We start from the raw sequence: 16,737 nt of genomic DNA, 5'->3' as shown, positions 1-16,737 counted from the left end.
GCTTGCACAAAGACAGCAGCAGTAGCTCTGTGCCTTCTGTGGGCACTGGGGGCTGCTGGAACCACAAAGCCAGGAGAGGGGCAGAAATTTGGGCACCTTCACCCTGCCCAGGAGCCAGCTCCTGCGACTTTGGGTGGCTTTCAGCCAGCTCCCGGTGTTTGGTCTCTACATCTGGTGTCTGCTTGCCTCGATTTTGTTTTGAGATTTAGTTTCTTATATAGGAATATTTCCCTCCCCAACTGCTGCAGAGATTTTTTTTGTTCTAATGCAAAATTGCTTGTCTTAAATATAATTAATTCAGGATATGGGAATAGAGATCTTTTCTTATAACATCTGAACAGAGCAGGATTTGTAATCCCTGCTCTATAAATCATTCCTGGGAGTTGCAGAGCAATATGATCTTGAGCCTCTCATCATTTCAGGCTTTCACCTCCAGCAAAGGGGCCGGAGGATGCCGAGTGCTGTGAAGCGCCCAGGGATCTTGCAGTGTTTTTCCAGCTTGATGAAAACCTTTTGTCTGGACAAATCACCGCCAGGAGACTGATCTGAGAAGTCAGCAGGATTCAGCAGCCAGGTCCTGCCCGTCCCCGTGTGCATCGCCAGCGCTCAGGCAGCGGCTGGGCCGGGGGAGCGGAGTCTGCCGTGGTATTTAGCGACTGAGTTATGGGTTTGGGGTCTCGCCGAATGAATGACCAAGGCTGAACACGTGCCGTTTCCCAGATTTCAAGCACGGGCACGGCGAGGTGGAGGAAATAGTTTCGCTTCAAACCCAAAGCCTCAGGATGTCTCCGAGTCAAAATCCATCTCTGGAAAGCCTCTGCTCCCTTCTAAGCGGTGCTCTGGCTTGTGCTCCTTCCCCCAGATGAGCCTTTTCCTCCCCTTTGAGGCCAAATGCCTGCTCACACGGCCTCCAGCCCTGCATCCGTCTGTCCAGCCCGGTGTCCGTCCGTCCAGCCCCGGCTGAGCCCTGAGGCTCCAGCATTTCTCATTCTGCACATGTCCGATGCTCCAAAGCCGGCCTGGCTGGAAAAAGAAAACCGCTCGCCCAGCATGAAACCGAGCGCACAAGAAAAGAAACAAAGAGGCCGGGGCTGCCGCAGGACGTCGTGTCTAAAAGGCAGAGCTTTTCCATGGCTCTTCGGTGACGTGGGGAGAAATATGGTTCGGGAACAAAGGAGGGAGAGCAGTGACCGGGGGGAGCCACGGCGTCATCTGAGCGTGCTGGGGACCAGAGGGGGACACGGGGACAGGGGTCCAGGCTCACAGCAACACCACGAGGACCTGGTGGATTTCCAGTCTCCATCTCCTCCACGCTGCTGCCCTCCTCCTGACGCACTCGCTCCGCTGCAAAGCTCGGGATGGGTTTTGCAGCCCCTCGTCTCTGCCAGACACAGCACGGAGCAGGACGCAGAGGGTTTTTCCTCGGTGCATTTTGCACTCCGAAGATGCCAAGGCAGCAGCAAACTGGATCCAACCACAGGCTGATGGAATAACAATTCCAGAGCCACCGCCGGCCCCGCAAAGGGCAGCAAATTTCAAGGAGGGGGGGAAATGCGTGCAGCCCCAGGGGTCTTCCTGTGTGGCCACCACACAAACCTATTGTTTAGCAGTTTGTCTGGTGCTATTAAAACCACCAGGTGCAGCCATCACAAATTTGCTAGGCGCTTGCATCTCAGGCAAGACTTTTTGCTTCATCCACCTGGTTTGTTAGAAAAAAAAAATATAAAAAAATTTACCTGTTTCCTGCTCGCTAATTCTATTTGTGCTGGGGAGAAGACTTCCTAACAAAGCAGCCACGCCCAGTTAATTTGTATTTAATGTGCATCCTCCTGAGGACACCAACACAATGCAAGGCTGGGTCTGTCCAGGAGAGACACAAAGGGCGAGGGGCTGCTGGAGACGAGGCTGCGGCTGGGTGCTGGTCGAGGAGAGCAGCGATGGGCACAAAGTTACACCAAAGGAAATTTTGGTAAGAGTGCACCATGGAGGTGGCCAAAAACCACATGGCCATAAATGCAGGAGGGGGGGAACTTGCCACAATTCCCCCTAGCACACCAAGATGCTTCATCAAGCAGGACACCTGGGTGCAGCCCCAGCATCCCACCAGTTCCCCCATCCCGTGCCCAGTTGCCTGCTGGTGTAACACCGGTGGCAGTCCCAGTGCCAAGGTGTAAGAGCCAAGAGGCAGGACGTGGTCTGAATACAGAGCTCCAGTCCTGCAGGAACGGCCTCGCTGGGTGCTTGCACCAAAAGCTCTCGTCGGAGCCTTTTAAACAATGTCTGGTCCTTCCTAATGCAGAACTGCAGCCCCGGCCTGGCGGACAAAAGGGTTGCTGATGCTGTTCCATCCCTGGCTGGAAAATACATGCAACATCCCTGGAAAGTTGATTGCTAATATGGAAATGCTGGCCAATTTCCTCATTGTGCAAGTGCCAAGAACACAGAGGAGCTCCTGGAGGCTGCTATGGAGGGGACTGTGGGCACAGAGCTGGGGAAGACTTTCAGTGGCAGTAAAGTTCTTATCTCCTCCTGAAAAATCAAGGGAACGTAATCGTGCCTCTGACAAGCTCCATTAAATCTGAAGGTTTCATCTACATCTGTGTTAACACATCAGCTCCTGCTGGAAAAATGCCTGTCCCAGGCAGTTGAACGACAGCTCTGGAGGTTTCCTCCAGCTGCAGACCTGAGATTTGCTCACGTTCAAGTCTGGGGATGCTCCTTTCATCTCCTTTTTTCTGCTTTAAAGCCCAATTTTGCCCAACTCTTTATCAATGGGATTTAAGGTGAGCGTGACAGTTCCCCTTTTATTGATGGGCCCTGATCCTCCCTGGAATGAAGCAATCCTGCCTGTGACCATCTGACCTAGCATCTCTTCCTGAGCCCTTTCTACCTACAGCTCCTAGCCCATTCTCAGAGACACCAGAGAGCTGCCCAAAGTTGCTGGATTTAGCAAAAATCTAAGAGCAAACACCACAAACACAGCTGCTCTGGGATGCAGGGAAAACATCTGGTGTTGCACTGGACCAGAAATGTGAATTTTAAGGAGAGCAAAGCTCAAGAGGTACCTAGCCTACTCTGACTTGCTGCACAAAACACTAGACAGGCTCCCTAGGTAATTTTGCACAATCCACAATTTCTGCAGGTCTCCTAGAATATTTTCAGACAGGTTTTGAACAGTTTATATGCATACGGGACAACCTCCAGCTTGCTTGCAGCATCAGAACACGCCATACTCCAACAGCAACCTGAACTGGATACTGAATCCCCGACCATACTGTTTTAATGAGAAATAAAGGTGTTTTCACACCTTGTTTGATCATTCCTTGATCATTAGACCCAAAATCATGCCTGGTTTTCTCAACTACCACGAATGGTAGCAGGAGGTTTCTGTTGCCTGTTCCAGGCACTGCTTCCTAAAACACAACCCCCCATTGCAAATATGCCCTGCATCAACACCAAGTGGCAATAGCATTGCTGTTTTCCAAATAACTCAACTCCCATGAGACTAAAACCCACCGAGAGGTCAGAGCTGTTATCTGCCTAGGAACCAGGTTGGGTCCCATGGGAGGAGTGGGGCACGTCCTCCTGCCTGCCCAGGACGGTGGCCAAATCCTGGCCAGAGCTGGTTTCCTAGAATAGATACAGCAGTCAGCATCTGACCTACTTTCCCTGGTCTCAGCTGCAGCCTTCCAGTGTTTTCTGACTTAAAATCACGCTGTTTGCACATGCCCAGGTTTACCCTGTTAATCCCCGTTTCCCTCCATCAGCTGTCTCCCCCCTGCTCTCCCTCTCTTCCATGTGTAAGTCATCAGCAGCTCCTAAAGCCCCTACCAGGAGGATTCAGCTTCTCCAGATTAGGAGCACGCATCAAATATCCCCTTCCAGCCGGGCTGAGCGGTCGCCAGAGGAGCCTCCTCCTCTCCTGCGCCTGCGGAGGCGGCCAAGGCTGAGCCGCCCAGCTGGGCTGCTCCACCTTCGCTTGGATGGATTCCTCCTGACGAGCCCATACAGGGGATGAAGGAGGCCAAGAAAGCCACTGGAAACCGTCCTAATCGCAGTTATCCCAGACATTCATTCCTTGTTCCAGGGCAGCAGGCAGCAATTTGGAAAACTCACCTGCAAGAGGCTCCTCGGAGCTTTATTGTCTGAGGCTCAGACCATTTGGCATGGGGCTCGCCGTGGATTTTCAGGGACTGATCTTTTCCATGCCCGGTCCCAAGCACCTCGGATGCCCAGTGGCATTTCCCAGATTAAGATCCTATTTCTTATGAATCATATTTCAGCGCAGACAGCAGATACTGGAGACAGATGGAGACGAAGGGGAAAAAAACCTCCATGCGGGGGTGCTCAGACACAGATAACAGCATCTGGGCTGGATTTAGTTGCAAGCTCTCTTCTCCTCAAGCTGGTGGTCGCTCCCCTTTTTATGGGGTCTTTGATAGCAAGGCCCTAAGGACTTCCCACCAAGGCCACTGGTGCTGCAGCTCCCGGCCCCTCTCAGCAGCAGCACCACTCTCACTGCAGCATCGCTTTGTTACCCAGATCACGGAGCTACCACCGGGTGACTAAAGTTAGAAACAAACCCTTAGGGCCCCATTTAACCCCGCTGCGATCACACAGACCCCACAACAGGAGTGGAGGGCTTCAGGGAAAAGCAGCAGAACTGCTGGCAGCCCCTTCCCTCCCCAAACCAGCTGCTGCTGCATCGCTCCCATTTTCCCTCTCCGCATTTTCGAGCTCCAAGGGTTACCTCTGTAAGAAATTTGCCACAACACAGCAACACTTCTCTAAAGCGTGCACAATTTCCCATGCACAGAGCACTGCTGTCCTTAGCCCATATTGCACTGCGAGATCCCACGCTGCTCTGCAGCCCACGTGCATCACCTGTGTTTATTCTGCACATTGCATTTCCCCCCCAATTCCCTGAGTGCATAAAGGTAAGGAATGCATGGCGAGTTATTCAGCAAACAGAGGAGCCGATAGGAATGAGACAGGGGCCGCTTTGACCTCAGACATCCTTTGGAGTTACAGACCCTGCTCCTTTGTTCCCATTGTCACCTAGGCACTGAAAGCAAAACAGCAGATGAAAAGTTTGCATAATGGCAGAAGCAAGAAGGGGGCTGCACGAGCAGCGAGCACAGAGCACAGCGGTGCACATTAGAGCCCAGAGAGCAAGCACCTTGAAGGGCAAGTCTCATGAGATGAACATATTTTAGCTATTTGCCAGAGGGAGCAGGAGTAAGCACCAGGAGCACAGAGCTGTGCTGGTGCACATCGAACAGAGCGAGTGTCCTGGGGAGCTCAGGCTGCTGCTCCAGAGGAGGAGATGGCAGGATTTCCATTTTTTTTTTTTTTTTTTTTTTTGCACTGTGCTATCCCTTGGATGCTCTTAAAGATTTATCTGGAATAGGCCTCGGTGTCTGTCATCATCTCCCCCGTGCATCAGTTGCAGTTTCCTGAGAGGGTGAGACCGGGGGACCCATATTGCAAACTAGACAGCAGCCCCATCCCTTGCCCTGAATTCCCTTAACAAACGTAAACCACGTCGCTTCTGAGACATTCTCTGCTTTTTGTGCAGGGAACAACCTAAAGAGATCGCTCGGGCAAAACCAGGCTGCGGCCAGCCCTGCTGCAGCTCCAACCCGCGCCTGCCCCCAGCCAGCGGCCGTGCATCACCGGTCCCCCGCACAGAGCAGCTCCCCGGTGCTCCGGCCCATCTCCAGCTTCACCATTTAAAAGAGGAAAAATCCCAGCAGCTCGCAAACAGCAGAGAGCAGAAGCGACGCAGGCAGCTGCAGGAAGGTCCGCAGCATCCACGCCGCGCAGCCCTCACCTCCGAAACCGAGCGCCCTGACCCGGGGATGTGACTCCCCCTGGCACCTTCCCATCGGCTGGTTTTCAGCCCTGACACCAGACCCGCTCCCGGCCACTCTTGGTGGCATCAGATTTGTTTTTTCTTTGCCTTCAAGGTCAGGAGAGACCCCGGCACAGCGGGGATGGACGCGAGCGCCCACCGGAGCCCCGCGGCACCGGCAGAGCCACCGGCAGGCTACTCACCCTGGCTTTGTCCTTGCATCCAGAGGAGTTAAAGCCCTTGGAGATGAGGTCTCATTGTTCAAGATGTGCTTAGGGGAGGCAGCTGCTTTCTTTATATCTCAAGATTCACTAAAGTTCAGGAAGAGAGAGAGAGAAAGAGAGGGGAAGGCGAAAGGGGAGGGACTGAGCGAAGGGCCCAGAGGCCGTATAGAATGACAATGGAAGGAAATGCTTTATCAAACCTAGAAAGCCAACCCTGTCCTGGGAACACAGAGGGAGAAAAAAAAACTTGCAGAAGAAAAGAGTTCAGCTGCCCCGGGTTCCTCCCTTGGCAGCGCGAGCCCTCCTCCCCCAGCCCCTCACCGAAAACACAATGCGAGCCGGCAAAAGCCGTCAGGCTCAAACACTTTTTTTTTTTTTCCATTAAACAGAGAGAAGTTTCAGTTCTTAAAAAAAAAAAAAAAAATCCAACCACCAAACCCTGCCCGGGAATGGGAATGTGACGCTCTTCCCCCTCCCCCGGCTCCAGCCTTCCAAGTTTCTATGAGTCAAACGTTTGCAATGTGTTACCGAAATGTTACCAAGCTGGAATGCAGCATCTGAGAGGGTTTAGCTAATAAAACTTTTGTTTGTTGGCTGGGAGAAAGTGTCACCGGCAGAGATTTCGGCTCTTCTTCCTTTTGTTTCCTCCCCTCCAGGTGCTGTCCGGCCAGGCTCCGCTCGCTGTGCCGGGCTGGTCCCAGTGCGGGTGGCATCACCCCAGGGCTCCCCATCCCAAATGGAAAGGAAAACGGCTCCATTGAGTGAGAAACCAAGGCAAACGGTGAATCTGATACAGCAGGTGGGAAACAGAGGGCCAGAGAGAAATTAAGCCATGCAGACATCCTGCAGCACGGCTCAGGACGGGCCCAGACCTAAGCTCGCTTCTCAGACCCATGCTGCCAGCTTTTGGGGTCAAAAAGCACCATTTCCTCACCTAACAACCCTCAGGTTTGTCCCAAGAGCTGAACTTCCAGCCCCAAACTGTGCCAGCTTTTTCCTCGGTAGCTCAGCAGCCAACAAGGAACGCTTTTTTTTTTTTTTTTTTACAATGTTAAAGTAATCGCCAAAAGCAACACCGCTTTTCTTGTTTGCTCGTGCTTGGCTTTCGCTCCTAGAAATCGATTATTGCAATGCATTTTATCCCTTTCAAACCCAGAATTTTCCAGGGCCACTAACCACAGAGCAGATCATCGGCTTGGGAGGCCGCTGGGTTTTGCTGTGAACAGACTCAGATCCTTCAACACCTGCTGCAAGCCAGCAAATGGATCCCAGCCCTGTCCAAAACCATCCCTGCTTTCAGGGACCTGCCTACCAAAAGCCACACGAGTTTCAAACCCGAAGTTGGCTGCTGTTAGGGAAAAAAAAATGTGCAACCTGCAGATTAAATAGCAAATTGGTTGGGGAAAATCAAGTCAGACACACTCTAAGGTGCTAAGTGCCCGTGTGATGCTGGGGAAAAGCCAAGGGACGGTCCCTCCTGGGTGCTTGCAAGCCTGGGTCCTTCCAGGAGGTGGCTCCTTCCACCTGGGATTCCCAGCTGCATCCCAAGGGCTTGCAGCCTTCACCCCTCTTGAAGGACCCCGTGGCACAAGGAGGAAGAGGGCAGAGCTCTTCCTGCCACCCCATGTCCCCTGCAGTGACATTTGGCCCAAAGGGGGACACCTGGCTTCGAGCTTTGCCTCTGAGGGAAGGAAAATCCCAGGGGAACCACAGGAACCGGGAGAGCCACGTCCCGTTCTTTGATGCCAACTGGAACAACGTCAGTGGCAAAGAGGGAGCAGGGTGGACCTCTGCCCACCCCTACAGCCACGTCCTGGTCTAGCAGGTAGGTGTGAGACTGGAAACAGGCAACATCAGAGGTTCAGTTTGACTGTCCCAAGGATTTTTGGATTGACCCCAAGGATTGGCCCAAGGAAAATTGCTTATTTATCCTCAAAGTGGCAACAGTGAAATTCATATTGGACAGTTTTCATATTCATATTTTAATGGCTTTTGTATTCAACATTTTTTTCAATGTATTCAATGGTTAAAAGAACCTGATAGCCTGAAGAAAAAAAAAAAAAAAGAAAAAGAAAAAGAAAAAAAAAAGATAATGGGGAAAGACTTGAGGGAAAAGGAGGTGGCCAGGGTAACAACATGTTGTGGAGAGAGTTTGGCCATCAGCCACGTGGGATCGAGTGTCCCCAGACAGGGCCACTCCTGCCCAGCTCAGAGCCACGTTTCGGTAACGAGCTACAAACTTTTACCTACTTGGATATTTGCACCACGCGGCGTTAGGTGTGCGGACTCCTTTCACCCAGCAAATTGCCAGCAGCAGAGCTGCGCAAAGGCCGGGCAGAGATAAGGGATCCTGCCTTATTTAACAAATAACATTTCCATATCTAAGGAAGTGAGGCGATTCTGTCTAATTAGGAAGGCTGATGGAAGTCTCCTAGGAGGAAGACAGTGAAAGATTAAAATCCTCATGTTTCAGAGGAGACCAGCCTGGAGGGCTCCTGTTCTACCAACTGGAGAACCCCAAAAATGTGCTGTGGCATCCTGAGTGCTGGAAGTGGTCACGGTGGGGGATCCACGGAGGTTCCTGAAGGTGCCTGAAAGGCTCATCTTTTGAGGGAAAGTACACGCCTTGCTGCTTTGAAATCCTCTGCAGTTGTGCAAACGCTAAGCCCCAGCGCTCTAATCTGTGCTGGCATTTTCCAAGAGCCCTTCTTCAAGGCTTTATCATGAAAAAAGCGAGCCTCTACGCATTCCAGAGGGGTCGTGAAATCCCTAGCTATGTACACAATGCTCTCAAAGGGAAATCTTCACATGGCCTGCAAATGCTTACCCCTCACACAGCTGCCCCATGGGTGCCCCGCTGTATTTAAGGATGCACATGGAGAAGAATTCCAAAGTTTCTGGAAATTTCCTGGCAAACTGTAGGATAACAAAGAGGAATGTAAAGCCATACACGGAGAACACTGGCTCCGTGTGGGACTGATGGACCAGGACACTCCCAGAAGATGCTGTGCATACGCACAGGCAGCCTACAAGCTTTCTGCAAGCTTGCAACCTGCACAGCAGATTGTTTTAGGTCCAGGAATGAAAAAGCTCTGGGTGGGCTGCTTCAGCCTTGTTCTGTGCTATCCCTCTTTTATTTTGAGGGTGATGGATGCGTATTGGTCCCAGCAAAGCCCAGGATGCCTCCTCTGGGGGCACTGCTTGGATATTTCTTCCCTTGGACACTAAGCAGGAGATCGGTGGCCTCAAAGCTGGAGGAGCAGCAACGCAGGCACAGGGGCAGGAGAGCTGACTGCAGCCACATCTTGCCACAGAAGGCAGGAGAGGAGCAGGTTTGTTTTTTCGGGGGAAGAAGAATTGGTTCTGTAAGCCACAGCAGCTGAAAAAATACTCCTGGTTCAGAGGACCAGGATCTATGGGATGCTCATCACACACAATGGGCAGAATTTGGATGCCAGAGACCCCAAAACCTAGATGTTTCCTCACACTTGGGCTCTCATTCTAGACTCTAGAGCAAACACAGCACCCTGGCACATCCTGTTTGTGAATAATTATCACACAAAGCAGCCCCAGCTACACTCTGCAGGTTTATCACAGCAGCTGTGTGACCACAGGGAACGGAGATCTGAGCCCAGCAGGCAGGTCACAGCGGGACCAACACCTCTGCACAGCACAATTTCCAACCGTGTGCCTCCTGGGCTGCTGCCACCAGTGACTTCTCAGGCACTGAAAGGCCTGGTGAAGAATGAGGGATGGGATGAACTCACCCATTCTCCTGGCTCTAAGCTCCTCGGGGCGGAGAAGGTGTGGGTCAGCACACACGGTGCCCCTCCGCATCACACCAGCACCTCCCCGGAGACCTCATCCAGCAGCAGACCTGCCTGAATCATTTCGCATCTTCTCAAATTTCAGCTAGAAAAAAGAAGAGAGAGAAAAAAAAAAAAAAAAAAAGGCATTTCAAATAATTTTTCCCATTTTGAAAAGGCTGGTCCCTTGTGGACAACTCCACAGCCAGGGCGTGAGGAGGAACTTGCCTGGCCTTGGTCCCAGTAAATCACAGTTCAGAGACAGCTGAACTCCATTTTGTGATTATTAACCCCAGCCCTGCTCCATTTGTTTGGCCTGTCTGAGGCTATATATAGTGATGGGAGCAGGCATGGCCAGGGGAGAATTGTGTGCAGCTGTTTAGTGCAGCCCCCTCCTCCCCACCTTTCCAAAAAAATAAAATAATAATAAAAAAGTTCCAGCAAAACAGGAAGGCTATGGCTGGGAAATGAGAAGCAGCTGTGAAGAGGAGGGATGGGATGTCATACAGGGGGGCCTGACTTCAAACCTTGCAGGAAATGTATGAGAAATTTCCCAGCCACTTTCCTAATCCATCATCCCGCCCCGTGTCCCATGGTGGCCCCAACCTCGGTGTGCCAGAGGTAGGAGCATCTCCGGGGTGGACTCGGCAAGAAGACCCACACAAATGGCTGCTTGCTCTGCTATCACCATCACCGATCCCTTGGAGAGCTTTTGTGACAGATCCCAATCACTCCAGATAGATGAAACACCAGGAACGAGCAGGTGCTGAGCAAAGAGATCCCTTTGCATGGTTTCTGTGCATACCTGCTCGTGAAAAGCTTGGACCGTAGTGGTGGAAAATGGATGAATGAACACCAAAACGTGCAAGCTGGGTGCCAAGGGAGGGAAGGAGAGGACTGGTGTGAAAACGTAGAGCTGGGGAAAGGTGGAGGTGCCCTGCTGAGAGCACTGTCCAGCGGTGGCATCTCCTGGTCCTCGGCGTGGCTCACTTTGGAGCTGTCAGAGAGGAATGCACCAGGCAAGATGATGCCACATTAGCAGTCTGCTCGTGAAAGCTTCCCTTTTGCCCGTGCATCAGCCCGAAAGCCACGTCGTGATTAAAGAGAAATGGTTTTGGTAGCATCCAGGGCTCTGACCTCTTGGTGCCAGGCAGAGGAAAGTTGCTCCTGAGCATGCACAAGCAGCAGGAGCTGTAGCTGCAGTTAATCTGGGTGGCTCCTGCTCTTAAATCAGCGCTGGCATTTTTACACGGGTATAACCTACCTGGCCTTTGCTGGGCGCATGTTTCCTGAGGCATGTGGACTATTTAATATCCATTTATTTAAACTGATTGTTTTCCCCTCTAGCCCTTCCCTGAGCAGATAGCTCCACAGCTGAGCTCTCTCACTGCAAAACTGCTTTTGTCTGACTCGGATCTCCCTGGGCACGTGCTTGCTCCTCTCCCCTTCCCATCGGTGTGGAGTTAGCAGTCTGCTGTGACAGCAAATCGTGCCAAGGGCGTTAGGATGGAGAGAGCCACCTGGGCTTAATCCACGCTCCTGGAGGAGATCCGAGGTGCAAGGAGCAGCACAGGGGAGGACAGACCCTCAGTCCCCAAAGGGGAATAACCTCCACGGAGACCTGGTACCAGCCACAGCAGTACTGGCACAGGGGAAACTCGCTGCTGACCACTAACCTCGTGGCTCTGCATCATTTTTTTCCCCCTGGCTGCAACGACAGCAACAGCCACCCACCCGCACCTGAGCTGCTGCTCGGGCAGATGGTGCATCAGTTTAACGTTTCTGCTGCACACAAAGCTCAGAGAGGGGAATGCACGAGCTCAGCTCGTCCCCCTTTTTGGATACAGATGTCAGTGTATCAGCTGGCCAGGTAAAAGCCAGATGCGTGTTTACCTGGAAAGCATTCCTTTCGCTTCCCTGCAGGTGGTGGCTGGGGTACGTCCCCGCTGTCACCCAGGAGCCCTAAACGTGCTCTTCCACCCCTGCTCGTAGCTTCCTGTTTGCCAGGAGAGCTTCGAGTGAGAACAGCCCGGCTGGGGCTTGTTTTCATGCAACACAGCCTCCTCTCGAGCGAGGGAGAGGCAAGGCTGGCGGCGCTCGGGCTGTGGTTTCGGCAGCTGGTGGCACCAGGCACCCCGCAGCCAGGTGTGCTGCTCTCGAGAGACCGCACGGGGCTGAAGCGGTGAGAAGGAGAAGAGGGGGGAGCCGAGATCAAGGTGCTCGCCTGCGAAGGAAGGAGCTCCCAACCGAAGGGCTGCCTGCGCGGGAGGCTTGTGGCTAGCGAGCTCACCCCTCCCTGCCGAGCCTCGGAGAGCTTCAAACTCGACCTCAGGCTCTTGTTCTGCACCTGCTGCCGCTGAGCTGCTCACCCGGTGGAGGGGGGTCCCTTTTCTCTTTTATTTATTTTGTTTGTTTTCAGTGAAACCCAGGCAAAGGTCTGGGATGCGAAGGGGAGGCCGGGGTTTCTCTTTGGATGGGTCTCAGCTTTGGCACGGTTTTCACCTGCACCTCCTCCCACACCAATGTGTCCCCACCGTTGTTTTGTCGCTTCCATCTCAATCCCGTGGGCAAGCAGGAGAGGGGGAACACGGCGCGAGCTTCTGATTGATTGTGCAAAGCCCTAACCAGGAGAAGTTTGATTTACTGGGGCCAGGGGTATGAAAGAGCTTGGCCAGGAATTTGCACTAAACCTTTGACACACAAGACATTTCCCTTTCTCGCCAAGACAAACAAAGGAAGGAAGTGTCTGGGACATTTAAAGCGACCTAGTGGAGACAGGTAAGGGCAGATAAGGGCTGGAGGAAGAGTGGGCTGGGCAAGGGAAGTATCTAGTTTTAAGGATTTGTTTGATTCCTTACTATGCTTGGAGGAGGTGAAGCTGCCTGGGAACTGCTTGCAATGGGATGAAACAGGCCAAACATCACTAAAGTGCTGAGCACCTGGGGTCTCGTTGCCTGACACTTTTTCTCTGTTTCCACACACTTTGCAGAGTTCTCCATACCTGATGCTTGTCCTGAAGCTCGTAGGATTTTGACACTCGTTAGCCATCCACTTTCAGGCTCTGGAAATCTCCTGTTAAGTGATGCTGGGCTCAGGTGCTTGGCTCTTGGTTGCCTTTACCAACCAATGGGGCCCTAGGAGTTCCCAGCTCCCTGGGCTGATGTAAAAGGGCACTTGCCCCTTTCCAGCACCTGCTCTGATCCTTTAATAAAGCAGAGGAAATGCTCCTGGGGTCTATTAACGACGCACCAATTTTCTACTGCACCTTGCAATAGTATTTGCCTTCTGGTAGAAAGGAGCTTTGTTGCTTTCTGGGACAAAAAGGCTGTTTTAGGGTGCGTTACAGGCTGCTGGCTCCTGCTGGAGGTGACCACGCAGGACGGTCAGGTTCTTCCCTGCAGGGCTGCTCCCCATCCGATCTCTCAGGATTTTGCATTTGGCCTTGCTGCCCATTTCTCCTTTGCTGCCCTTATTATTCCTCGAGGCTACACAGCAACTTGTCCCGCGTTGCACCGAGCGCTGGAGGTTTCCCCATCCTCCCTCCCTCGAGCAGGTGCAGTTCCAGCAGGATGGGGCTGCCAAAAACCACGAGGTGGATGCCGAGCCCTCCTGCCACGAGGCGAGGGTTAACCTCGTTTGCACAGGGTTAATTTTCGGGCTTCCAGCTTCTCCTTGAAGCTACCTGTGTGGTGAGAGCTGAGCCCCCGCTCCTCGCATGCATCCCTCCATTAACACCTCGCTCTTTGACCTGAACTCTTCCTGTTCCCAATAAAAATGCTCCAGCTCCTTTTTAACCCCTTTTCTCCCCCAGAAGGAGACCGGGCAATGCCGCAGAGCTCGTGGGGAGGCTGCTGGCGTTCCTCTCCGTCATGCTGCAGAGCAAAGCACAGATGGAGGATGCATTAAAGCAAGACCCGGGGGCCAGCCTCCGGCCGGGATTGCCAGCGTTTGGACAGGCTCTGTGCTGAGGCTCCTCCGCACGTCCAGTCGGAGATTATGAAAACAAGGCTGCTGCCTTCTGGGTTATTTATAAAGCAAGCTGGACAAATAAACTTTTCCTACCCAGAATGGTCAAGGTTAAGAACCCATAGTTCTCCTTTCCTATGGGGACCTTGTTTGTGACTCATTCCCGGCAGGCGCTCGGGGGCTTCCAGCGCAGGAGCTGGAAGCGCTGGGCCTTGCAAAGGGGCTTGGCAGAGGCAGCCGAAGGCTCCCTGCAAGCAGTGAACCCCTTCCACCCTCGTTTGTTACTAATAAGTAAAGACTCACACAGAAAAGCCATCTGTAACGCATGCAAATTCTTTAAAAACAAAAAATAAATACAGCAAATTGGCTGGAGCACCATCTTGAGGCAGTCTCTGGAAGCAGTGGGCAGAGCATCTTGTAGCATCCTCCCATGGGCTGGGGGGGATGGAGATGGGGGTGTCCCTCTGCGAGCATCACTTGGGGGACGCGTACATTGTGGGGGAGCAGCCGGACCCAGGCTGAAGGGCTCCCATTGCCCCAGCCGCTGTGAGGATGCAGCATCTCCTTTCGATTCAAGGTCTTTGAGCAGCAGAGCCTAATCCTGCTCTCCCCTTCTTCAACTGCTTGCCCTTGGATGAAGTTTCTGTTGCTGGATATTCAGCCGTGCCATCAGTTACCCTGGCAGGTGGCCCTGCAATGAGGTTCTTCCCCAGCTGGCCTCTTGAATTGCATTTTGTTCCCTTACTGTCTCTTATCAGTATATTCATACTATCTGTGACCATGGGGTAACTTCTTGCATATTTTTCCCTGCTCTTCATTATTCATTATTCCAATTGTCATTGGAGCACAGGTGGGGCGACCCAAAATTAGCAAATGCTGCTCCCTTTCTTCTCCAGAAATATTTAGCTTCTTATTACCGGGCTTAATTTTTACTTTTTTTTCTAAGACTTCCATTGAAGAACTAGTCTGCCTAAGATTCTGCCTAAACCTCCATCTGCTTTTGACCACATCTTTATTATCCCACTGTCTTTTTGATAGCCCTTGGGCTGTGCAGTGTGCTGCTTCTGCTTGCTCTCAGCAAGCAGAGACCATTATATTTACAATTTCTGCTGACGGTGAAAAGAACTGAAGCGATGCCTCCCATGCTCTGCAGGGCTCAGCAATGAGCCTGGCATCGTTTTGTTGTTTGGTGGATTTTGTTCTTGGGTTGTTGATTTTTTTGTTGTTGATGTTGTTGATGTGGGGTTGGCTTTTTTTTTATTTTTATTTTTATTTATTTTTTTACCTTCTGTAACCTGACCATTCAGGTAGCACATCGCAAAGACAATGTGATTTTTCAGTGCGCCCACATCCATGACCAGCCTTCTCCACGACTTATCCCGCTTTCCCCCATGATGTGCCACCTCCTTGTTGCCCATTCCCGAGGAACCCTTACTAAATACTGCCCAGGCTCAGAACCCTTCAGCCTCACCCCATGCTCTGAGGCCACCTCGGGCACTCTCACCCCGACAGCAGCGGGTTAACAGCCTGGGGCGTGCAGCGTTCAGGGTGATGCATCTCGAAGTATTGTTTTTTTGCTATATGTCCCTGTGTTCTCAATATTAAATACTTCCTTCCCCTTTGGCGCTGGAGGCTGCACTGAAGGCTGGAAGCACGGTGTCTGTTTGAGCAGGGCCTCTCTATCGCCAGCATCTGCTTATCTGCAGCTCAAAGGAAATTCTGCTTGGCTGATGTGTTCCAGCTCCGGATGAAACGCCTCCCGCCTGCACACGCGGAGAGTTTCATAAGCAAGGGGCTCAGATGCCGCGAGCTGTTGTGAGACTGCTGCTCAGTAACAAGTCTGCGAAAATAATCAGGGGTTCTCATTTCGTGGTGGCAGCGGCCACGAGGCCAAAGTTGCCGCTGGGATCATCTGAGCACCACGAGGCTCCTCCAGATCCTAGGGCAGCTCCGCGCTTCAGAGGGGCTGCAGGGACTCGGGGGCAGACTGGGAATACCCACATGGGCAAAAACGCCTCAAAAGGGAAACATCAAATAAATCCCACCGAGTGAAATACAACACAAACACGCAGTTTAGCCACTAGAAAGGCCAGGCAGGTTTAAGAGCTCGCCTGCGCTGAAAAGGAGAGCTTTATGTTTTCAAGTGTCTTCGCATCACCTAAGGCGCACAGCCCGCTCTTGATGCTGTGCTAAAAATAAAGTGCCCTGGAAGGTGCCAACAGCCCTCTCAGCACTTCAGCTACTTTGAACTGAAAGAAAACAGCACGAGATGAGAAAATCTTTGTGGGCCACCTGGGTGCTGCGTGCCCAAAGACTTTGGCCAAGCGCTAGGCACAGAAGCCAGCATCCGCTGCGGTTGCACCAAGTTCTCTGCCCAGACGTGGTATACAAAGCTGCTGCAGACAACACGGGCACCTCACCTTTCTGCTTCGTCTAAATTTGATGTATACTTGAAGTCCCTGAAGCAGCAGCTGAAGGAGAAGCGAGGCAGCCAGGAGATGTTGCTTTGAGCAGGTGAAAGCCCAAGGAAAACCCGCTGTTGGGGTGAGACATCGCGTGCAGGGATGCAGAATTAGGCCACCAGGCTTGGCCAGGGCAGAAACAACCTCCTTCAGCTCCAGGGAAGCAAGCAGGGAGACGTCGTCTCACTGAGTAGAAATTATAGTTTATATAAAACAATTTCACCTCCGTCATGTGGTTTCCTGAAACCTGTTGGGGGAAGAGTCAGAATTGGGGAGAAATAATTTTCTTTTTCTACGAGGCACTGCATATTTTTATTCTCCCCTTCTTGTTTGGCTAGATAAAAGTTAGGACAACAAGAGTTGTTGAATTGGTTCCAAGTTAAAGACCAAGAAAACAAACCTGAGAGGTTCAGGGGGTCATCCAA

At 52.1% G+C, this 16,737-nt stretch overlaps 1 protein-coding gene across 2 annotated transcripts in view; it reads right to left on the bottom strand.

Moving 5' to 3' along the window:
- HDAC7 (histone deacetylase 7) overlaps positions 1-6,451 on the bottom strand; it is a 71,389-nt gene extending 64,938 nt beyond the window's left edge. The window contains exon 1 of one of the 2 annotated variants that reach the window (XM_072031925.1): positions 6,058-6,451. In XM_072031925.1, the coding sequence (XP_071888026.1) occupies positions 6,058-6,076 (19 nt within the window). In that variant the 5' untranslated portion in view covers positions 6,077-6,451. The remainder of the gene's footprint in view (positions 1-6,057) is intronic. The other variant, XM_038172560.2, reaches the window with a different exon arrangement.
- Positions 6,452-16,737: the final 10,286 nt, after the last annotated feature.

This window comes from Anas platyrhynchos, chromosome 34 (assembly GCF_047663525.1).
Source record: "Anas platyrhynchos isolate ZD024472 breed Pekin duck chromosome 34, IASCAAS_PekinDuck_T2T, whole genome shotgun sequence".
NCBI lineage: Eukaryota > Metazoa > Chordata > Aves > Anseriformes > Anatidae > Anas > Anas platyrhynchos.
The sequence above is the reverse complement of the archived record's forward strand: the minus strand, read 5'-3'. Positions and strand labels throughout refer to the sequence as shown.